The 24706-nt window shown below is 38.0% G+C and overlaps 1 protein-coding gene across 4 annotated transcripts in view; it reads left to right on the top strand.

Moving 5' to 3' along the window:
* EPHA3 (EPH receptor A3) overlaps positions 1 to 24706 on the top strand; it is a 239559-nt gene that overhangs the window by 177587 nt on the left and 37266 nt on the right. For 3 of the 4 annotated variants that reach the window (XM_044442162.1, XM_044442161.1, XM_044442163.1), the window contains 3 exons: positions 3487 to 3589; positions 4539 to 4606; positions 11481 to 11606. In XM_044442162.1, coding sequence (XP_044298097.1) covers positions 3487 to 3589; positions 4539 to 4606; positions 11481 to 11606 — 297 coding nt within the window. Of the gene's footprint in view, positions 1 to 3486; positions 3590 to 4538; positions 4607 to 11480; positions 11607 to 13358; positions 13541 to 13648; positions 13816 to 24706 lie in introns of those variants that run through there. The other variant, XR_006415904.1, reaches the window with a different exon arrangement.

Below are 24706 nucleotides of genomic sequence, written 5' to 3'. Positions count from 1 at the left end.
ACTAGTATTGTCCCCATAGCCAAGACTCTTTGATTTTGTTTCCCCAAAAGGAAATTGTATTCAAGAAATTTCCCCTGCAATATTAGTTAATGGCTCCCAGATTCAGGTCTGACTCTTTTGTGGCTTTCTTTTAATCCAAGAGAAGTGCAATTCATAAATTGCTCTTAACTGTATTTTTCCCCTGTGAGAAGAGAGGCTTTAATTGAATCCCCTTCTTTTCATTTTTATTCTTCATTGGACAACAATCAATCAATCAATCAATCAGGTTTATTTTACTCCAGGATTGTTATCCCACCTGAAAGTGAAATCTTTCCACCTGAAAATGAAATCTTTCCACCTGAAACTGAAAATGTATATCCTAGGCTTAAAGTCCATTTAGCAATTCAAATACTCAACAAAATGATACCTATAATAAGAAAAACAGAGCAAGTTGGAAGGGGCCACCTGGGCCATCCAGTCTGATCCCCAGCTCCAGCCAGTCCCACTCATGACATGCCTGCCATGTGCCATGGTAAGTATGTCATGACCTGTAATATCACATACAGCTAAATCACACAGTCCAAGCTGAAATTCTGCTGAAATAACTATTTCTTCAATTAACAAGAGGTTATAGATTTCTGTGGAAGAGAGTTCAGAAAGTTCATCTCCTATTCCTTCCAATTGCACTTATCACAGAAAAATCTAAATATCCCTCCTGTTTTAAAAGATGGGGTATGAGAAATAATCATCAAAAAAATTCCCACCTATCACATGGAATAGGAATTACATAATTAAATTGCAACTAAGAGACCATTCATCAGTAATGCTGTTGTTGCTTAAACAAGAAGCAGTCGTAGCTACGAGAAAGACGCTACTAATCAAGGGCACAATTGCCCTGAGAAGCAGAGTACTGTTTTGCCTGCCCAACGGCCCAGACTGGTGCTGCATTCTGTTTACATTTGTTGGAATTGCTACAAATCATATCTGAAGAAAAGACAATAGGCGAATATCTGGAATGCTCCTACCTGGAAAGCAAATTGTCTCAATTCTCTATAAAAGTTGAGTGAATAAATTTTGGCAATTTCATGGTAAGCTAGAATGGAAGCTATCTTGATTACTTTACACAGAAAGTAGAATAGGTAAAGGTAAAGGTTTCCCCTTGACGTTAAGTCCAGTCATGCCTGACTCTAGGGGGCGGTGCTCATCTCCGTTTCCTAGCCGAGGGAGCCAGCGTTTGTCCGCAGACAGTCTCCGTGGTCATGTGGCCGGCATGACTAAACACTGAAGTGCACGGAACGCTGTTACCTGCCACCGAAGTGGTACCTTTTTAACTACTTGCATTTGCATGCTTTTGAACTGCAAGGTTGGCAGGAGCTGGGACGGAGCAACGGGAACTCACTCCATTGTGCAGATTCAAACTGGCGACCTTTCGATCAACCAGCCCAGCAGCACAGCAGTTTAAACCACTGCGCCACCTGCAGTCCCGAATAGTAGAATATATAGCCCTATATATGTGTGGGGGGGGGGGGGGGGGGGTAAAGCACAGTAGCTAAAAGAATTATCAATGAACTAAAAATACTTAGAAAACTGTTATCTGAAATTATTATATACCTGGATCTGTTCCTTTTTCTTTAAAAATTTACTAGAACTACCAAAATGTATATTTCAAAGACAACCATTCAAAATCTTTGTTAACTTTATGACATCTGATTAGAAAATTGATTGGTTGTTACAAAAGGCTTATAAGATGTGCACTTTTAAGTAAACACTGTGTTCAGGCATACAAAGGCAAAACATATACGTACATTAATTTAACAGTTAATAAAATGTTTTTCTATAGTCATAATGATAATGACCCTCATAAAATCAATCAACAGTATCAAACTAAAACATAGCAACATGGCACCAAATATAATACAGAGAAGAAAATCACCTTTACTTACTGACAGAAAGTGAGTATACAATTGAAACTTCCACGCTGTATTTTAAAACATAGGACACAATCCTATGTATGTTTAGACAGAAAAAAAAAATCTCCATTCCCAGACCATTTTCTGTCTAAACTGTATAGGATTGTGCCATTAATGCTTATCATATCCCTTTCCAAATCATATAGTTAGATCAGAGACTCACTTCCCTTGATAGTATATTGAAAATATTTGAACAAGTTAACATTCAACCTGACCATCTCAACTATAAATCTATACTTCTAACATTTGGGCAATTATATGCAGTTTTCCTTGATTAATTTGTTAGACGTATGAATTTGGGAGGAAGGAGAGAGGAATTCCAAAGTTATAGCATAACATAGATTTTACCACAGATATTGTAGTGACAAATTTTTCTTACAGACTTCTCATAGGCTTGAGTGTCTCAAGTTTGGAAAGTATAATGTTCTGTTTGGAAAGTATAATGTCCCAAAAAGAAACAGAAATGTAGCAGCAAGTCAAGCAATCTTGCACTTGACATGTTTGAATTTTTAAGGTTTGTGAGATTTTAAAAATTCCAACTCTTTCTGGAAAGTAGTTGAGCTCCCTGTTTTAGTTAACAAATGGCAATTACTGTAACCCTGGCTCTTCAGGAGAAATTGTGTGATGTGTAGAAAGCATTGACATTATTCGTGATATTATTTTTGGGAGTATATGGCAAAGAAAATTGTTCTTGTTTAACTAGAACAAACATGCTTGCATGGGGATGCTTGGACAGCATGAAGGTAATAAAGGGCTTTGTAGAACAGATGGAAGACTATTATTTTTTGTTATCCTTATAGCATTTTGGAATATATTTCAATTGCTTGGTTACAATCCTGAGTTGCATTTTGATATGTATGCACTTTAAGAACTTTTAGAGTCCAAAGTCATAGCCCATGCATAGTATTTGACACTTTAAAGTATTTTCTCATTCTGCTGGCTCTAGAGGAAACCATGCCAGCGAAATAAAAATCAAATCTGCACTGTAGGTTTTTCATTTTTTCATTAGTGTTGGGAGATGAATTAAAACAAAGCTGAGTTAAACCTAATGCATGCAAATGGAACTGTTGAACGATCCTATTTGACTTATGCACATAAGTTGTATTTTTGAAGCATCTGCAAGAAACATTATCCAAAGTTGATTTGATATGTTCTTATGATTTTCACCCAGTTCAGTGGAGTCTCCTTGCCTTCATTATTCCTAGAAGGTCCAGAGAAGCTCCTTGGTGGCTTTTTTTTTCTTATTTAGAAATGCAAAAGCTGCAGTAGGGAGGAGTCTGCGAATCCATTGTGTGAGCAATGTTGTACTTACTTGTATTCAGCAGAATATATTTGCTTTTCTTAGCCATTGCACTTTGTAAATCAATCCACAGGAGCGGCTGTTCTCTTTTCTATTGAGTGGAGTAAATACTGTTTTACAAATAAGGCAGACAATTATTTTCAAGTTAAGAATGAAGTGATGCTGTAATGACTACAGCTCCCATTTGTCCTTGGTGATATTTAATGCTTTTTATTCTTACTTCCTTTTAATTTCTAGCTTTCTCCATCTCCAGTGAGAGTAGCCAGGTCGTAATGATTGCTGTTTCAGCTGCTGTAGCAATTATTCTACTCACAATTGTGGTTTACATCCTGATTGGGAGGTTAGTTCATTATTTGTGTTGCACGTTTATTTCCATTGCTTGAGTGCTGCATTGGAATAATAAACACTCTCATGAACAGGAATGGTTAGAAGCAATGCACAAAGATTTTGTTTGGCCCACATTTTGACACAGATTGACCTAATATGAACTTCCTGTATTAATGTACAGGTTGGAATACACTTATCCTTCTGGTTATGCACTTTTCTAAATGTTGCAAAACTGGTCTCATTTCAAAAATGGTACCAAAATACATATAAAAAGCATGTTTTAGGATATATTTAGGGCTAATCTATTTATATTTACACAGGAAGAAATTGTCCACAAAGTCCATGCTGACTGGAGAATGCTGGGAATTGCTGAATTGCTTTAGAAATGCATAGAATTGATTTAGAAATGCATAGAATTGATTTAGAAATGCATGCTTTGAAAGAAAATGTATGCATTTTGTAAGAAAATCTGTTCAAAATGCCTATTTAAATACATTTGGCAAGCATTTTTAAAAATCACAGATTAATGCAGAAGAGAAAAGAATTATGAATGAACATTGAGAAAGTGATCAGATCAAACAGATCCCTCCATCCATCCCTAATATTTAGACTTTTCCCCATCTGTAGAGCAGGAAGTCATAGCAGAGCTACACACTGTAATGAGTCTGCTAACTATAGTAGCACAAGTCATACAGAACTTGTTAAAAACAGCTATAAACACATTCTCAGGCAATTGTAAAACTAAACTGGAAGGGTCAAAAATCAACATATCGTCTCATTAGTCAATTTCCTCAAATTCCCACAGAACATATCTCAGCTCTGTAGGGTTCAGATAATGTAAACGTTACGAAAGTTTCTAACAGGTACTTAATTGTTCAGGGAACAGATTGCATTCTGTTTTTACGAGCAAGCAGTATATAAAACATTCTGTTTCTGATATTTTTGCTTTTTGTTGCTTATAGATTCTGTGGACATAGTAAATCAAAACATGGAGCTGATGAGAAAAGACTCTATTTTGGTAATGGACATTGTAAGTTTTAAAAGTTTGTCATTTCTTTAATTGTATTAACTAAGTTGATGCATAGGCTGAACAAACTGATATTAAAATGCAATTAATGCAATGGCATGATTTGTGGTGAAATAGATCTTATTAATGTAAATTCAGTCCAGCTTATTTTCTTTATTTTCTGGCATCCTATGCCTCACAAAACAAGGAATACAAGGCTATTTACAGCATATCTGAGACAGATCATCAGTCTCAGCAACAATGTAACAAAGTCCCCACTTTGTTCAGCAATGAGAAGTTTTGGGACAGCACTGCAGAGTTTACAATAATATCTATGGTTAATCGGTTGTATGCTCCCCTTGTACTTACTGACTGGGCGCAACCGTCATGAAAATCCACACCTAAGGACTGAGTTGTTGCGTTGTTTGACTCCAACTGTGATTTTTTTAAGAAAAAGAGTTAACAGACAACCCACAGTTCATAACCCAGTAACAATTCAAAGGTTATTTATGATTAACAAACATGGTTAGCATGGTCTGACTATGGAATGTGCTCCCTAGAGAGGTCCGCCTGGCACCATCATTATATGCTTTTCGGCACCAAGTCAAGACCTTTTTATTTGACCAATATTTTAATATTAATCAATTTTAATTGCATATTTATTTATTTTATTTAATTTAACTATGTCATTTTTATGTTCAGTCATGGTATAGGCAATTTATTCTATTCAGGACTTATATTATATTGTAAGCTGTCCAGAGACGACAGTGATGGATGGTCTATAAATGCCATGAATGAATGAATGAATGAATGAATGAATGAATGAATGAATAGCTAGCTAGCTAGCTAGCATGTCTGGGTTCAGACAGCAAAATAATCCACACTAACCCTTGAGTTAGCATGTTGTAGAAACCCAGCCACTGCTTTATAAGTGTTGTTAGGATTGCAGCCTTATATTCTTTGGATAAGTTAGCATTAAAATGAAAAAGTTTCTTGGTAAGATATGATTTATTTCCCTTCCTACTTTAGCTGGGTCAACCTGAGCTTTGAGGTATTTGAGGTGTAAATCCAAAGGGAGGATAATAAACAGGCAAAAATCAAAGATACAATTTTACAAGGTATGTACGTGGTTTCCAGAAGTGAGATCTGAGATGCAGCTAAGGTCAAATCCAGGAGATCATTCAAGTGAATACACAGTCTAAAAGCAGAATCAGGCAGGGCTGCAAGGATCAATAGCATGGAACTCCAAAAATAAGACAAAATTAAGGAAAAGAGCATACAAGGCCCTGGAAGTCGAGGCAAAGTTTCCAACAGCTCTCAAGTTCCAACTAAGAACTTCTATAGCCAGAGCTGAGAGGAGAGGCGAGCTGAACTTCACCACATGTTTGAATAAAAAGTCATACTTATGAGGGGGGTCCTGCTAATGAAGAATCCAGTTGCTGTCATTCTTAAGGCATGCATTTTGCCTCCAGGTGGTATCCTGTTCCTATGCCTTTTGTTACCAGCATATTCTAGACTCTGGCCTTCTCCAATTCAGTGTGGATGAATAGATCTTAAGGGACTCATCTTGGGGTTCCTTAATGTCTGTTAGAAGCACTGGGCCAGAGCCACCTTCCCTGGAGGTGCTTGGGGTGGTAGGAACATGCACAGAATCATTTAACTCTGTAGTCTCAGAATCATTATCAACAAATCAGTCATCCTGACCTGGGTCAGGCATCAGCCAAGAATCTGACACTTTTACACATAGGAGCAAATCACAATTCATACGGAAAGCAGCAGAGCCATTAACCATGCATCAAACCCCAAATTTCACCTTCTACTTTCTCTCTCTCCTCTCTATCTCTACCTCTATTCAAATTCAGACTGATTTTCCTGGCCCTTCCAATGAAAGGAATCACATTTCAAAGGCTAGAGTCTCCAAGGACTGTTAAGAGGTTTCTTTCAAATCCAGTTCTTTGCTGCAGAACGCTTTAGATGAAATCATTGTAGTAGGCACATTCATGCTAATCAATTAAGCCAAAATAACAGCTGTTGCTGCAGCAACCCTTTTAAATTTGACCTACCTTTGGCTTTGCTTTCATCACTTGAGTCAACAGCACCTGATTTTTGCTGTTATCTCCCCTGTCTACCACAGCTTTTCATTCCATATCCAGTTCTCAATCTGCTACTCTCAGATGCATCTTGTCAGCAAGATACAAAGGGCTTACATAAGTAGAGGAATACATGAAAGGTGGGCATCCTGATCTGGGTGACTAGTGCCTGATTCCACCCAATCTTGGAAGCTAAGCAGGATCAGGCCTGGTTGAAATCTGGATGGGTGACTTAAATGTTGTCAACTGCCCATATAGCTTCGGCTGTGGGCGCTATAGAAATGCAATGTGATGATGATGATGATGAGGCATCTTTCCTGATTATTATCAGGCTATTGTCAAGTCTGTATTCCAGTCTTCTAGGTTCTTTTGTTTTTTAATGCAGTCATTTGTGACAGGTGTTTTACATCAAGGAAAGATGTGTTACTAAGAATAAATCATCCACTAATAAGCCTGATGCTTATTGCTCTCAGTAAACTTGGGAACCGTTTCTCAAAACAGGATGCCTGCTGAGTACAGCCTTGTTTTCTAATATCACTGAAGGCTGAGCAGTGTTTCTCACTAACAAGTTTCAACAGCTGGCCAGAGTGTAGGATTTATCTTTGCCCCCTTACTGTGCAACAACAAATGAGGCCTTATACTAGCGAAGGGCATTCCTATATATAAAAAAGAGGAATTTCACTGAATTCTGTAAAGAACGTTTTAGGAGCAATACCATCCCATTGTGAACAATGAAAAATAGAGTGAGCCAGCCACATTTCAAATCTTGCTGCTTCTAGTAAAATTGCCTCATCCACCTGCATATTCTTTCCATGAAATACTAGGACACATGTATGTTGTTGTATGTAAGGATCCCTAACAGATGCTAGCCACTGACCCCAGCTTTGCTCAAAGAGGCCCCCATCCTTTGGAATGAAGATGAGTGCTGCTAAGGTGCAAGACATCTGTTCAACATTTTCCACCACTTGCTGGGGTTTAACATTCAAATCCTGGATAGCACATGCCATTCCCGTCGCACAGAGGCACACCCTGCACTCTTGAGCTAATTTTCAATACCTCTGGATCTGTGTGGAATTAATGGATTTTGTTTCATTAATGTTAGTCAAATGAGATACCCTAAGCTAGTATAAAGAAAGTGGTGGTGGGGATTTGAATTTAAGAGAAGATGAACTTGGGTTCGATCTCCACTGCCTGTTCTGATCTGTTTAGCTTTACTTAGGAATCATATAAGGTTACATGTGCACCACCTCTACAATCCAGATTGCTTCATATTACATGTTTCACTTGATCCCTGTTATAATGTTTTCTTCTCTTAGCGGCATCACAAGCAATTGAGTAGAGATGCTTAAAATTTGAATTCTACAAGCAAATTTGGGGCAAGAAGCATAGCCTGCTGAAATGGGCCTTTAGTTCTGATCAAGCTTGCAGACCCATGATACACACTGCTGTTTCCTTACGCCTGTCACATAAGAGAAGCTTTTCACCTCTGTGGGGCAGGAGAAGTGAAGGCTTTTGAATGTCATGGAATTCTGAGGGTGGAGGAAATGTCAGAGGGGCCCAGCTAATGCAATACTCATGTTTTCCTAATATTGTTCACATAGCAGCAACATGAGTGGCTGCATCTATGTGTTTTGCATGTTGTTGCAGAAATTGAACCCATCATTTAATTACACTTGCATGGCAGCAAATGAAACTTCAAATGGTTTTTCTCTAGAGCATCTCATCAGGAGTTTACCTGTTCTTTCTGTAATGCAGCTATGTAAGCTGCGATATCCAGCTACTTAAGACCTCACATTGACAGTTAATACCATGGCCTTAGGCTATCCATTTAGAAATATGTGTCCCCCATCATGAGGTCTTCATTATTCAAATTTAATTGGGTTATAAAACAGAAACAGCCGGTTTAAAGGTGTCACAGACAAACAACAGGTCAAACTTTGTTCTTCCAGTCATCAACCCATGGAATGTCATAATCACAATTTCATGGTGGATAAATTTCTGTGAATTGGGATTGGGCTTCTGCAGTTTTTTTCTGCTTCAGTGTGCAACTGTAATGCACATATTAACACATGAGAAAAATCTGTGGATTCTCTGAGAATTCTTGTCTTTCAAAAAAGAACTGGGGATCAGAAAAAAGTCTATATTTTCTGACAAAATTTTAATGTAACTCCTTTTTACTTTTAAGTTATATTCAGTATTATATGTTTTCCTCCATAATTTTCCATGATTAGGTTGTACTATTAGGTAGTGATAGAAATGTACTCTGAAATGTACGTTAGAGGTGGTCTTACTGCATAGATTCCAGGGCAAGCATCTAAGTTTGAAACAGGCTTTCTGAACCAAGCATTGGTGAGTCCTGGTTCAAATCCTTTGCTGATCTTGTGCTGTCACTCAGCCAAAGAATTGCATTGAAGCTTCTGCTTTTTATAAGGTGACTCTATTCAGATATATTATTTATTTAATTTATATCTCACCTTTCTACCAAAAATGGCACTCAGAAAAGCTAACAATAAAATCCAGATTATAAACAAAAACTTAACATAAAATCTATAAATAAAACACAATTAAAAACACACGAATAAAAGAAATAACCAAGAACAATAAAAGCATCCAGTTTACATGCTGAACATCTTGGTGGATAAAAACTTATTTCCTGCAATAGTAGTTAAAGTGTATGTTCCATAACTGTCTATATTGTCTTCAGGTTGTGGATCCTCCATCCCAGAAAGTTTGGTTCTGCTTCTGTACCTGCCAAGTCTAATTTGTTTTCCTCCACTTGCCACCAGGGAAGTATAAACCCAACAATACCCGGCACTGTTCTGGAGTTAGTTGGTGGAGCACTGGTAATGGCACATCCAGAGAGCAAAATTCTCCTGGGCTAGTGGAAACAGGATAAAATAACTTCTGTGACTGCAATAAACTTTCTGCACTTCAGTCCATAGCAGCTGGTTTATTTCAGTCCACTGATTCTGAATTGCTTAAGAAAAAGCCTCAGCCATGAACTGTTCCCTGCAGCCTTATTTCAAATCCTATAATATCACTTCAAAGGAGTAGAAATATATTTCACCTCCTCAGATCATCTCTGTTTGCCCATGTCTGGCCAAGTCCTGTCGACTCCTTTGCTACCCGTAGGGCAATTCACGCTGCTAAAATGGAAACGATGCCGCCTGCACAGAAGGAGCTGTAAAGTAGTGCAGCTTAGCACGTGTTCATGTGTTTATTATCTGCTGCTCATGACAGAATCCACTTACTATATGAACTGCTCTTTAGTAATTGGTGTGGAGGGATTATTCTTCTTGCTGCCACCAGTTACCTGATAACTCAAAATCTCTGGGGCCAGTATAAAAAAAAAAATCCAGTGCAAAAGTCCCCACTGCTCAGAGGGTTTTAAAAGCACTGTTTTTATATATTATTATTATCATTTTATTAGGGACTGGGGGGAGTCTGTAACCTGCAACCAGCATGGATGGCAGGGAGCATTTACGAGACCTTTAACTTAGGGCAATATGTTGCTCATAGGGGTGTCTGTGTGTGTCTTAATTGTTGCTGTTGTTTGGGAGGTTTTATGGAGATGGCTGTTTAACCAGCCACAGCGCTGAAGGAAACACTATCAGCATGTCACAGTGGGCAAAACACAGCCTCTCTGTTCTGAAAGGTATCCTTTAAATTGTGTCAGAGGCAATTAGTACTAGAACATAGGGAGTCAGCTTCCTTGATTTGATTAAATTTTGCAGCAGCTGGCCTGGTAGGTGAAGTTCACCTTGGTAGGTGAAGGGAATGAGCCTGACTGAATCAGGCCAAATGTCCATTGAGTCCAGGGATGGACAACTTGTGGAATTCAATATGTTTTAATCTAAAATGTGTATCCTCCTTCACAGTTGACTATGTGGACCAACTGTGATGGAACTTTTAGAAAGCCACAGTCTGCCTAATATGATCCAACAACTATGGTCCCAACAGCCATGGCAGATCAGTCACTCCCACAAAGTGGTACAAGAAGGATTTGAATGGTATCCCCTGATGTTTGTTCTTCCACACTGATATTCAAGGAAATACTGTGTTGGAACATAAATGCTCCATTCAGCCATCATGGCACATATCTCAAATTTAGCTAACATTGCTTTAAAGACAGTACCATTACTACATCTTATGACAGTGTAGTCCTTTAAGTTGTTATATCACATGAAGCAATACTTTATTTTAGCCCTGTTCAGCTATTTTCCTGAGCATGAACTGGCTAAAGATATAAAGGATGCTAAAACATGTACATAAGTATCATTCCCAAAGGATCCTCTGAAAACCTTTGCACAAGTAGCAAAATGCTCTGAACATGGGTTCTGGACATGTTTGACAGAAGATTCTTATAACCTTTTCATATTCAGAAACCCTGATAAGACCCAGTCATACAGAGGCTTCTAGGTCTGTTGAGGTGAAAGTGCTTAGAAACCCTTTCCAAAACTTGCATGAAATTTTCTAGAGGAGCCCATTCCTGGAGATGTTGAAGGCAGGTCTTAAATGCTGTCTATACACTTGGAGTAAGCATGTGAACAGGGCTTTTGTCTATCTGAATCCACTGCCCATTCAGCTTGCTGGGTAGATAGTATTTTTTTTCCTCCATTCATTTTCTCCACTTCTACCATTTCAGGTCAAAACAAATAAGGTGCTGAGGATCCATGATCAGATTTCCTGACTTTTTTTTTCTTTCAGCAATTTCTTTTAAGTATATGATGAGTATTCTGTAAGACATCAGCAGAATTTGTGTATGTGACCATTCTTATGTACTTGTATCTCTGTTTTTTCCTAAACAGTAAAGCTTCCAGGCCTTAGAACTTATGTAGATCCACATACATATGAAGATCCCAATCAAGCTGTCCATGAATTTGCCAAGGAACTAGATTCTTCAAGCATAGCCATTGACAAAGTTGTTGGGGCAGGTAAGGTCTCTAATGAAATTCATGGTGCCATTTCAACCTATCCACTGCAGTGGAACCTTTCCAATGCAAATATTTTGATCTGTAAAGTTGCAAAACAAAGTTTTGAAAAGGTTGTTATATTTGCATGCTGAATTTGGCAAAATCACCCTGACTAACCAGTCTAGCTGTCTGTTTCTAGGCATCAGGAAGGTCAGCTGTACTCTTTGGTATTGCCTGAGTTGAAATACTATTTAGGAAGCCTTTTTATGTACCCTGTTTATTATACTCACATAACAAACATAGTTAACCTGAACCATGAGAGAAAACTGCAAAATGCTTACCTGGGTGATAGATTTATTTGGATCTGTTTCTCTGTGATTATGATGGATGAATGGATGAATATGATCAACCAAGATTTCACCAAGTGTGGAGAATTTTGAATCTGTAGAACTTTTCATCAGGGTGGGTTGTACAGAAACAAAGCATGGGAGAACAAATGAAACATTCCAAAATTTAGGCCAGATGGGGATCTATATTTTAGACCCAGTCTCCGCTTGGAGAATGCAGACTGGACAAGTTAGTCATTATTAGGTGCTGCAGTTATCAGGATACACCTGGGATTCTTGGATAAAGAAAGAATGGCTTACTAGCATTCTGAAGGCATGAATGATTGCTGTTACTCAGATTTGTGCCTTGACTTTAGCTAAACTCACTGGTCTCTGATTCTTTTTTCTATATGCCTATGAAGAACCTATAACTGGTGAACCTGTCCATTTCTACTTTAGAGTTTTAGAGTCGTGTTTCACTGATAATTGTTTTGTTTTGTTTCCATTGTAAAGTTATTTTAAAATATTACCAAAATATGCATTTAATGTGCATGTTGATGCACTTACTGACAAATACCCGTGTTCTAAAGTTCAAAGAAATGCAAAATCTGTTGAATAGCTACAAAGAGCAAAAAAGGCTATGTCACAGTAAACTCTAAACACCACCCCTTTTCAGGTCAGAAGGCCCACCTCTAATAGCCCAGCACTGGTGGATTACAAACTGGTCATGCAACCACCAATCAATAGAAAGATTTTTAGTGCCCTGTTAAAACTGGGTTAGAAATTTCTAGCCCTTCCTGGATTAGCCCAATGGAGTCATGTGAGCTCTATGAATTTGCTCAATCAAAACAGACCAAGAGGAAGGATTTTTAGAACGACAATATGAATGGAGACAGGGCCATTTCCAATTCTTCCTGGATACAACCAGAAGAGACATGTGACCCTGTACAGGCAAATTCCACCCTACAAACCAATAGGGAGTGTTTTAGCCCAGGAAAAAACAGCCTTCACACCAGCTAATCAGAAGCAAGAGCAATCAGAATTGATAGAGATAGTCTTCTTCTTTGTCCAGACATTCAGCACAGAAAAGATGGAAATACCAAAAATAACTCTGGTAGTCTGTGGGTGCTTTCTATCCTGGTACCCTTGGACATTCAACCCAGAAAGATGGAAAGAGCCTATATAACACTTGAAAGCTCTTCCCCCAGTTCATATAGGCTAAATTATACCAGCGAAGGAAGATCCTGTCACAGCTGCTAGGAATGTAAGAAACCAAGCCAAAACAGATTTTTGTTGTAAGAGGGATTGTATCTTTCACTGTATCTACCTTAGAACAAGTTCCTGCCCTGAAACTCCATTCCAAACAAACTAGAGTATGGATTTTCCTGAGAAATAGTCTGACACAAAATAGAGTTACAGCTGTGACCTACAAACCCTGTTCCTAAAGGTGAGAGTCCTGTCACTGTGCAGCTTGCTGAAGATATGGATGGTGGGGTACTTATGAAATTATCCAAGATATCTGCAAAGAAATTGGTATTATGGGAGTTTGACACAGCCTGGTCTACATATTAGTCACCACTGAAAGATGGAAGAAGATTGGAAGTCATGACAGAGGAAAGAGGCACAATGGTAAGTGCTTTATTTCTGATATTTGTTCTTAATAGTATGTAGAAAATGATTGTATATAGTACTCACTGATTACTAAAGCATTATTTGTTTTATACTTTTTATACACAGGCATATGGGCTGCATAGTGATTTTGAAAACCTGAACATCTGTACTTGAACTGAACATTCACGGGCTGTAAGCATTTCAGGCATCTCATGCATTTCCCTAGACCCAAGCATTGACAGATAATGTTTTATGTTGTTTTCTGCACCAATAAAATGGTTTGTTGAAACCTATGCATCCTTTTGTGTGTGTTCCTACAAAATGGCAAAGCATGAAGAACTCTTAAAGAAGTTAAAGTGTGCTCTCTGGGAAGATCGGGACTTTTGAGGACGTGAGCTTCTAGTTTCAGGAGGCCAAAACACTGATCAGAAGAAAGCTTAACAAATAGCTTTCAGATCAGGAAGCTTACAAACTTCACAAAGCAGCCAGAGTCTATTTCAAATGGAATAAGACCATCATAACTGAAAGTGGATGCTCAATATTGACATGCAGCATTTTGTTAACACAACAATAGTTACAAGTACATTTGAGCAGTGGTAGACATTCTGTTCAAATACGTCTCAGTGTCCAAAGCTTTTAGTGCTGTTTTAAGACAAAATAGAAGAAAGCCTGGCAAATTACAGTTGTATAATTTAGATACCACGAGTTTCTAAATAAGGCTGTGAGCAGTCTATTAAAATAAATTTTGGCCACAATAAAACATGACAAAAACATGGAGGTATTTCCCCATGTCCAAAGCTAAGACCTTGGTTTATACAGATATACAATTAAAAAAAAACTTATAACCATCATCTGCACAGAACCATCAAAACTATGCCTCTGGATGTTCATCAGTCGAACTGACTGGAAAGAAGTTTATGGAGTTTGTATACAAAGAAAGCAGGAGACTCCACTGTTCAAGAAAGACGTGCATGTGCAGATTTCCAAAATTAAGGGGAATTTTGCCAAGGGTTACAAACATATTTTCACTGTGGTGTTATTTACAGTACATCAAGCCATCAAAACAGTGAAGAACACTGTATACCAGTTAGAATAATACAAATAAGATGCTGCTGACTGGATTCTTTATTCTGAAGGCAAACAGAAGGTTAACTGCAAAGAATATAGTTTCTAGAGGGCTGAAGAAATCCTAGCTACAAAAGGTGGATGCAGAAGTATCTCCTGGTGAAATAGTTAGGTTGGCCTAGCAAGTTCAACTGTTGGCTGCTTGCTTCTGATCATTGTGAACCTGTACGAAAGGGTAGAGAAGAATGGGAAATGGTAGATTTTATCTTACCCTGCCTAGCAATGTCTGCGCAGAGGTTATTTCACAGAAAACTAGGCCCATATTTACTGTTCAGTTAGCAAGGGCCCTGGATCTTCCAGGGACAATGAAATTTAGTCTGAGTGAGATATAATGCCCTAACTGCTGACACTCAGTTTGAAATTGCACAAGGGGAAAAGGAGTGGGCCTTATTTCTGTATCATGGCTATTTTGCTGGCTTTCCCAATCTGTTGGAAAACATGGACATTACAATTACATTAAAAAGCTCTGATGTCCCTGAAGTGATCTTGCATTGTGATCTGGTGCCTAGAAAAACTGGACTTAAAGGAACTGAAACACACATCTGTCTAGCCAGCATGGAGCTGTTCCACATATTTCTTGGACCATGTTAAAAAGGACACATTTATTGCAACATTTTTAATATTTTATATATTTACACCCACATTTTGGAGCATCAAATATTTGGGAAATTCCAGATACTTTTATCGAACTACATACCAGTGTGTCTGGTATGAAAACAACAAACATATCAACATTGGCTGATGAACCTCACTACATTCCACACTGATGCCATCACTGTTAAAATAAAGATGTTTCCACACAAAAACATATCATTTTGCTTTGGTAAGGGGATTGTGAAGCAGCATCTTTCTTCCTAGAGAGTCTTTGTACTTAAAAAAAGTTGGAAAATAGTCATCCTGGAGAAAGAGAAGAAGAAAATGGGAACCCTGCCATTTACAAGGATTATTACAAGGTGCAGGCAGGAAGTGTGCTACAGGATGCCATGGAGCCTCAGTTATATATGGAACTGGAGTTGGTGAGATATTTATCATCCTTTTCCAAAAAGCACTTCCCCTGTTTGGAAGAGGTCTAGCCATCATTAAAGTCCATGAAAAAAGCACTGTGTAATATTGCTAAAGATGGGATTGGCCATATTACTCAACTGTTGAATACATTGAACTCCCCACCTTCACAAGAGGGTTTAGGTATATCAGAAGGAGAAGGTACCTAAAAAGAGGCTTCACAGGTGAGAATGATGCCCCTACCTTGACTCTTTAAAAGAAAAGCTCCAAGAGGAAAGGAATGTCAGAAGTTAGGAGTTGTAAAAAAGAGAAATAATATTTTAAACCAATATCATGGCATTTATGCTTTCTGGAGAATGCACTAAATCTGATCTAGATCCTTGCCATACTGGCAGCACACACACCAGTACTGGGATAGGTTTGTTTATTGAGGCACCTCCACTGTGATCACTGACAGAATCTACACCACTAGACTTCATTGTGGGAAATGGTGCAGACTATACGACTTCAAATAACAGCTTTCTCTGTGTGTACTGCAAAACTGTCAATGAAGACAAACCAACCTTGGAAGAGATGCAGAAGTAGGTCTATTGAATTATCTGATAACCTCCATCTTTAGTCAGTTGAGTATGATTTTGGGTAACAGCTGATCAGCCAGAGTAACACTTACTATCCTTAGTGCTTCCATAGAATTTGTACTGAACGACAATGAAGATGACCTAATTGTGCAGTTACATGATAATTTACAAAGATAATTGTAATTTGCTAATTTACAAAGATACTCCTAGGGAATACAAGAAGGGAACAACATTTCACTGGAATAGCAAGTCATAGATAGATAGATAGATAGATAGATAGATAGATAGATAGATAAATAGATAAAGATCTGCTGGGGCATCTCCATGTAGACCTGATTTTTTCCCAAGAAAAGTCACTGTTATATGGGATAAATAACATATAAATTAAACTTGCATCAACGATTATTCTGAATAATGACTAACAATTCAGCAAGGCACTGAAGGTTGTAAGTTCTGTCATCTTCCCTTTTGGTAAAATAATGAGTGGCTCTACAGTACTTACACCCCCATAGATTCACTTCTGCATGTACGGGATCCTGCCAGCTCTGTTGTGCTCAGAGGATCTGCTACATACAGCAAAGGAGATATGGAGGAAACTGCGCAAGTGGGAACACTAATTTCTGGAAAAGGCAGGTCAGCAGAGCTCCTGTATGTGCTCTTTCACAAATGCACATTGTCCAAATGTCATGGGGTGCTCATTAAAAGAAATTGGTGGGGCATAACAGAATCATTGGAGACTCCATTGGGTTCTGCCTTTAAAATTACTGCCTGTAAAGTGTCTGTGTTCTTTTTGTTGCTGAATGTGCACAAATTCACCAGAATCTGAACTGAAATCTGAGATGTCCTTTTCATATAAATAAGTGAATAAACATCAGTCTGCAGTGATGTTTGCTCAGTGGACTTATTTTTTAAGACCAGCATTTGTGTTACTAATTTGAGTGCAAAGGACTCCTCAACAGGCTGTAAATTACCTGCGTTATGAAGATACTCTGTTGCAAATACAACAATCACAAAAGAACCCATTTCTGGTATGCTAGATTCTTGTGTGACAAAGGAATTTGGTGGATTATGTCCAAAGGCTTTAATGTCTCAGTAATGTCTATTCTGGATAACCCTTAACAGGCAATGAAAGACATAGCTGAAGAATAAGCATAGAACGGGTACATACCAGAACAGTAGGAGCGGAGCAAAAGCTGCATGGTTGTTTGCATCTTAAACGTTAGCAAATTTATTTTGGCTTTGTATCTCTTTTATAAGCAGAATCCCAGTTCATTCATTTATTTATGCTACCCCAGCAATCTTCTTCTTTCATGCAATTCATACTGGCTTGCATAAGGTTATCAAGCCATTTCCCATCTTGGCAGCTGATGGGACCAAATATGCTTAGAACTGTACCATGCACCTCCATACTGTGTGTAAACTCCCAGGCAATTTTAGTAGGAATAAGTCTGTTTTACAAGGTATGAGATAAAAGAATACATTTGATAGGCATGTGATTGCATGCATAAAGGGAAGAATACTGAACTGGATTTGAGCGCACCTGTTCTTTGCATTTATTGCTTATAACACTGCAACCCCTCTATTCTTTATTTCGACCAGCAGACATTATATTCAATCTGTCAACAAACTCCAGTACCTTCACTCTCCAGCTATACCAAACAATTTTTGCCTAAGCATAATAATCTTGACGCTAAAGAAATGCTGGGATACTGAAATACTCAGCCACAGGTGTCTCTGTATTGCTTGTTCTTAATGTTCTGTGTATGACTGTGGTCACGGACTGACCTTAGGCTTTTGAAGGATACTGTGGGCTGATTGATGGAGACTCAAGCACATGAAATGTTGATGTGGCTGATGCTTTTTGGTTCTATAATAGTATTACCTTTCTCAGTAGGAGGACCAAATTGGTGAGCCATGCTGAAGCAAGAGCTGGTAGTTAATTCTTTGCTTAGAAGCAGCCCCCTCAGCTGGGCCAGCTAGACCCCAGTAATGGTGTTCCTCCAAACAGATCTGCAGACTCAGGAAATAAAATAATAATAATAAATGAAGCTATTCTAAATGAATAGCTAATTTATAAAACATAGATTTAGTAAAAATATGGGAGGATCTTTAAAAAGAAAGAGAGAATAAACTCTGAGGGTGTAAGTGTAACTAATTCAACTGTGGTTTATTCTAATTTATTTCAATAGTCATAACTATAATTATTACAGTAAAATTGATTGAATTGATTGCAGTTGGATTGATTTTTACAATCACTTTTTTTTCACTTGCCCCACAAGAGTACGGTCTTCTCCATCACCTTCAGTCCAGGCTGGCAGCAGTATCTATACCATGGCCAGCGTTGTTTGTAACTAGGAAAAAAGGAAAGGGGATTGATGAGGCCATCGGATGATTTCGTTGTTCCTTACTAATGAATTTCTTATGTTTAGAGTAAGCATTTTAGTTTGGACTGTGGTCTGCAAAAGACCCTCTTCTAAAGAGAACAAATCTGTTTTAGCCATCCTTATGGCTCGCACTGCCTCTGCTAACTGCTGGAGCAACTTCTTTGCATTCTGAGAAAGGGTTTAGGTCTTTGGCCACTTATAATTCTTAACAGTTAAACAGTCATGTATGTTCAAACAATGGTCTTCTTTAAAATGTTTTAAAGCATTTCAAATGAATTAAAATAGTTCTTTAATGAGTGCTTAACAATGGGCATTATACGTCACATTTACAAATAGCAATCAAAGGAGCAATATAAATTTCTGTTCATTCTCTAATTAAAATGTGGACAGGCATGCCTTGTAATCTTTGTTTATAATCTTTGGATTTATAGTGGCAATTCCATTTCTTCCACCCCAATCTATTTAACTCCATAGTGCTAAAGACATGTAAAGGTGCATTTAAACTACTTCATGGTTCAGGTGTGAGTTGTTTTAAATAACCTTAAGATCATGAATACTGAAAATATGGAGGGCATACTGGGCATTTTCTTCAGTATTTTAAATGACAGGAAAGTGGTTTAATTAAGGTTCCTGATTTCTGTCCAATATATCTGATTTTTCCTTTTAGCCAATGATGTTATTCATGTCATCTGCTGCAGCATGCACTTCTAAAATATAGCATGTAGAGATTAATTTATTTTTTCTAAATTAATTAGATAAAATTCTTTATTTCAATTTTTATACTGCCCAATAGCCAAGGTTCCCTGGGTGGTTGACAAAAGGGAAGTTTTGTCAACACACACACAATTTAAAATTACAGAATTGTAGTAGTAATGGCTATGATTCAGCAATTCCTGACTGATATATATCATTATCAATGAGAGACGGAAGAATGCCTTTGTCTACAATACATGGTTCCTTTGAACATAGTCCCATTGACACAAGAGATAGAACTCTGGGATTGTTGTGTTTTTCCAGTCAAAGTGATGTTATTTCACTTATCTTGTTCAACTAGGGATGCTGGAACACAGCTAGATTTGAACTCATCTGGTTTTTCCAGATTCTGTGTGGGTATCTGATTATGATTTTTTTCTTTTCTTTTTATATAATTTATGTATAAGATATAAAACATATATATACATAAGTTATATATATATAAGTTATATATACATAAACTGGGCATATTTATGTACATCATTTTATGCATAAATGTTAGATTATTATACATAAATATGTGCATAAATTGTGAACATTTGCTGTGCATGGTTTTCAAAACAGCAACTATGCACACATTCACCTTCTATGGTGATATCATTAACATATAGGTAAGCATACTATATGCTTTTCAGACTCTGCTTCTGTAGCTTGTTATCTTATGCTTATATATTCTTTTAAATAAATGATCTTAAATAATTCTTTCTTGAATTAATATACTTTGCTCAATTGAAATTCAGTAGCGACAGAACTAGATAGCTGAGCAGGGATGGGCTACTGGATCTCATTAATGGGAGATTCAGCACAGAATGTTTAAGCTTGTACAAGACGTTTGTGTTATCTGATCAGGAATCGCAGTGTCAAAGAAGACCAAATACTTAGTAGAGTTGTGATTTAGAGTAAACCTAACTAAGAAGAGAAAACAATTCATCTGTGTACAAATTCTCAGAAAAATGCAACTGACTTAGCCCGCAAGTGCCTAAATTAATAGAAATGTCTAGTATCCCCTGAGTCAAATTATTTTATTTTATTTATTTATTAAAACATTTTTATGCCGCCCCATTTGCCGAAGCCTCTGCGTACAGTTGCTCCAGTAATACTAGCTGTATCCTTCCATTCTCAGCCAATCCAGATTGAGAACAAACTCTAACCTCTGCTCTATGCATTTATCTAAAATGAAATTAAAGCTTCAATCCCCCACTCCCCAAGGAGATTCATTGTTGAACTATCTGAAGTCATCCGTATGCTTGATCCAATAGCTGGGGTATGACTCTCTTAAGATTTGTTTATTATAAAAATTATAAGTTGTGGTAATACTGCACATTTTGAAAACAGAAACAATATAGATGTTTCTGTTTTCTTGCACATATTTATAACAGCTCAGTAGTTCCAAGATGCCCATTAACAAACAGGCATTTGAAGTGGGCACATAGGCCAAATTGGATTACGGACTCAGCTGATGAGATACATTCCCAATCTATTCACCTGAATCTCTTCCTTACTTCTGAGGCTCTTGGTATTAGTATATACCTTTTCAGTAGAGTATATTTGCATAAAACGTAATTCACAATGTCTGTATCACATGGACAAGTCCCATATTTTATCGGGTACAAAATCACACATCACAAGTTGAAATGTCCTGTGTTTAAAAGATAGAAGCCATATTCAAATTGGATAAGCATAAAGGGATGGTGCTGCCTCCCACTTCCATCACATGATCCTGTAAATGTATGGTCTGATCCATGTTCTGTCACAAACATTCTTGAACTGGGATCTCCCAACATTAAATCAACTGAACAGCAGAGTATACTTTTACTTTTTTTGCCACATCAAACTGTCCATTGCTTTAAAAATTTACTTAGCAGTTTCATCTTTCTTACTTACTCTAAAGTAATCATGGTCAGGCTAATCCAAACTGGGACTCTAGTGTGTAGGAGACAGGCATTAATTCTTTGGCCCCTATGCTGCAAACTTGAGACTCCATACAAGTAATGATCCTTTAGTTTGATTTATGTGAATTGACTACTTTCATGTTAATTTGGATCCATGGTATTTGACTGCTAGCAGCTATGTTTTTGGGATAATGCATTTGTCAATCTAATGAGGCTTTCTCCATATAGGCAGGGCTAACTTTCAGGATCTATAAGTCCAGCTCACATAATTAGATAATTATATCTTGAATCACATTTCAAGACACATCATGGACTTGACTTCAGCCATTTGGTAAAATAATCTTAAAACCAAAGCTTGGTCAAGCAAATATATCCCTTTTTTTTTTTTTTTTTTTTTTTTTTTTTGCTGGGGGGAGGCTTTTGAATGTGAGAGTGGAGGTATCATTGTGGTAAGAAGTGATGTTAGCTGAAGACATTCTGTGAGTGAGCCTGACTGAATCCCTCTAAATAGGCTTTGTAAAATGTAGACACCATAGTCTTTGCCTACATTCTGTGCACAGACACTGGGGGCTTCTTGTGATGGTTGTGATGATAAGGTTGATCAAATGTAGGTACCCCTGTGTTGCAAAAGAGAGAGAAAGAAGGAATCACATGATAGCTTGTTGTTCAATTCAAGAAATTAACATTTTTACATTTTGAGGACCAGTGTGGCATAATGATTAGTGCTGAACTGAGACTGGGGAGACTTGGCTCTAGTCCCACTTGACTATGATGCCCACTGGGAGACTTTGAGCCAGTCACTGGCTATCAATCTAATGTCACAGGATTGTAGCAGTGAGAATAAAAAAATGTAGGAGGAGAAGAACTCGGTTTCATTGAAGGAAAAACGGAGAATATAAATATAATAATTGTACAAATGTTGGGTGTTTTTCTGAGGGGTTTACAAGAACTGTGCAGGGCTTCATAGGGTTACCATAAGCTGGAGATGACTTGAAAGCACATAACAACAACAGCCCTTGGTAGTAGGCTATGGGTTATTATTGAACCTGACATGGTCCTGGAAACAACTTTGTAACTGCACCAGTTATTCACTGTAACTCAGGACTGGGACTACTGTAGCTGTCCGGATGGTGCTGGATTTCATTAGCTGCATCCAGAATGGTCAGTAGCTACTAAGGATGGAAATTTTAGTCCAACAGCATCTGGAAGCTTTCAAGTTGTCCACTCCTGTCGTAACTGGTGGAAAGTAGAATTGTAATATGAGCATTCCCAGGTAAGAATTCCCAAACCTGTTATTCCTATGCTTCCAACAGTAAAGCATGGGCAATTTAGCAGCAAGGGTAACAGGATTCAGTCTTCCAAAGCGTTAGCTGGAAGTTAATGCTTATACCACTCAGCCATGTCTAGTAGTCCCTTTTAGCTCATTCATACTCAGAGAGGCAGTACTGTAGACCTACACCACTATCTTCAGCTGTGGAAACAGCAGCAGCATATTCTTGGCTGGAGAAAGAATAGCATGAATGCGGTCAGGGATATCTTTTCCAGGTTGCCATGAGTGGGATAAGTGTCTGAAGCAGGGCTCTGGCAAAGGATGCGGCAGGTGGAGAAAGAGCTGTGACAGGAGCTGTGACAGTTTGCCACTTCAACTGTTTCATTCTGTAGCTGTAATAACTAGGTATACTCTCTGTCAATCCTGCAGGGTACAGCATGCTGACAGGTATTTTCATTTTTAATAAACACTTTAATAAACAGTAGTGGTACTACTGAGCAGAGTGAGGACAGGCCTAATTTCTTCTAAGTCAGGCATGAGCAGAACATAGATCAGGATCTCTTGCTAGATGTTTGAGTGGTTACCAGTAGATCAGTAAGAGTTTCTTATTCCCATCACCGAGGCTTCTCCCACCCTAAATTAGGCTGCTAATGAGAGAAACAACAGTGAATTTTAAATTCTTTCTTTTCTTTTTAATGTGAGAGAAAATTGAAATCCATTCTGCACCCTATTTGTTCCTTCTGTGATTTTCCATTCCTGCTATTTTGCACCTGACTCAGGTACAAAAAAGACTCCAATCCTTGTCTAAGTAGTGAGATACGTTTATGATGAGGGCTTGTTGGTAAGTCAGTGCTGAAGGAAAGTGTGTTATTCAACTCTCCCTCTGGATTAACTTAAAACTGTATCTGTGAAAGACAGGAGTGCAGAACCTAAGGCCTCAAGGCAAAATATGCCCCTGCACTGGAGTCCTGAATGGTCTTCCATGGCCATATCCTTTAATTCTTCCAAGTCCTGATTGTTTAATGTGTATGTGTGGGGGAGGGGGGAGTTGGTTTTTGTGTTGGTTTAGAATTTTTTTTAATTCTAAAGGGTTGAAATATCCCTCCTAAGACTTGTTGTTAGTCGCGAAGTCGTATCCAGCCCATCGCGACCCCATGGACAACATTCCTTCAGGCTTTCCTGCCCTCCACCATCCCCTGGAGTCCACTTAGGCTCACGCTAACTGCTTCAGTGACTCCATCTAGCCACCTCAATTTCTGCCTTCCCCTTCTTCTTTTGCCTTCAATTGTTCCCAGCATTAGGCTCTTCTCCAGTGAGTCCTTCCTTCTCATCAGGTGGCCAAAGTGTTTGAGTTTCATCTTCAGTATCTGGTCTTCTAAAGAGCAGTCAGGGTTGATCTCCTCTAGGACTGACCGGTTTGATCGCCTTGCAGTCAAAGGGACTCACAGGAGTCTTCTCCAGCACCACAATTCAAAGGCCTCAATTCTTCCTTCAGCCTTCCTTATGGTCCAACTTTCACAGTCATACATTGCAACTGGGAAAACCATAGTCTTGACTATACGCACTTTTGTTGGCAGAGTGATACCTCTCCTTTTTAGTATGCTATCCTAAGACTTAGTTATATGTAAATTAAGTTGGTGTTTTTGGCCCTACATCTTTGGACTTTGACCCCATCCACCATTGAAATGAAGCCCCCAGGAACTTTTCTGAAACAGAATTTGGTCCTTGAGCTAGATTAGGTTCAATATTGGTGAGAGGAGGGCTTTTGGTTTGGTTTCCATGCAACGTCTAATTTTTCTTAACCTTTCATAAATACCAAGTATGTTCAGCACTTAAACAAAGAATTGCATCATTTACATGCCTCATTACATGAAGCTCCTTTGGTGAATCAGGCAAGCAAACCGCAATCTTTAAAGACAAATGGGGCAAAAACTATATTTTAGCTAATTTATACTGTATTTTGGGTAAGGTTGTAAATTGTATTCTACCTAATTATTTTATTTTCTTAACGTATTGTATTTAAGTAATTTCAATTTGTTTTCAAACGTCTGTGTAGTGAACTTTATGATGTTTTAGTGTTTGTATTTTATGTTGCCCTTTAGTGTACGTTATGAATATTGTAAACTGTCCAGAATGCTTCAGCTAGTGGGAAGCATAGAAATTAACTCATTAATTAAAAT

Source organism: Varanus komodoensis, unplaced genomic scaffold, assembly GCF_004798865.1.
Source record: "Varanus komodoensis strain SLA01 unplaced genomic scaffold, ASM479886v1 scaffold4, whole genome shotgun sequence".
NCBI lineage: Eukaryota > Metazoa > Chordata > Lepidosauria > Squamata > Varanidae > Varanus > Varanus komodoensis.
This window is presented reverse-complemented; position numbering and strand designations above follow the sequence as displayed.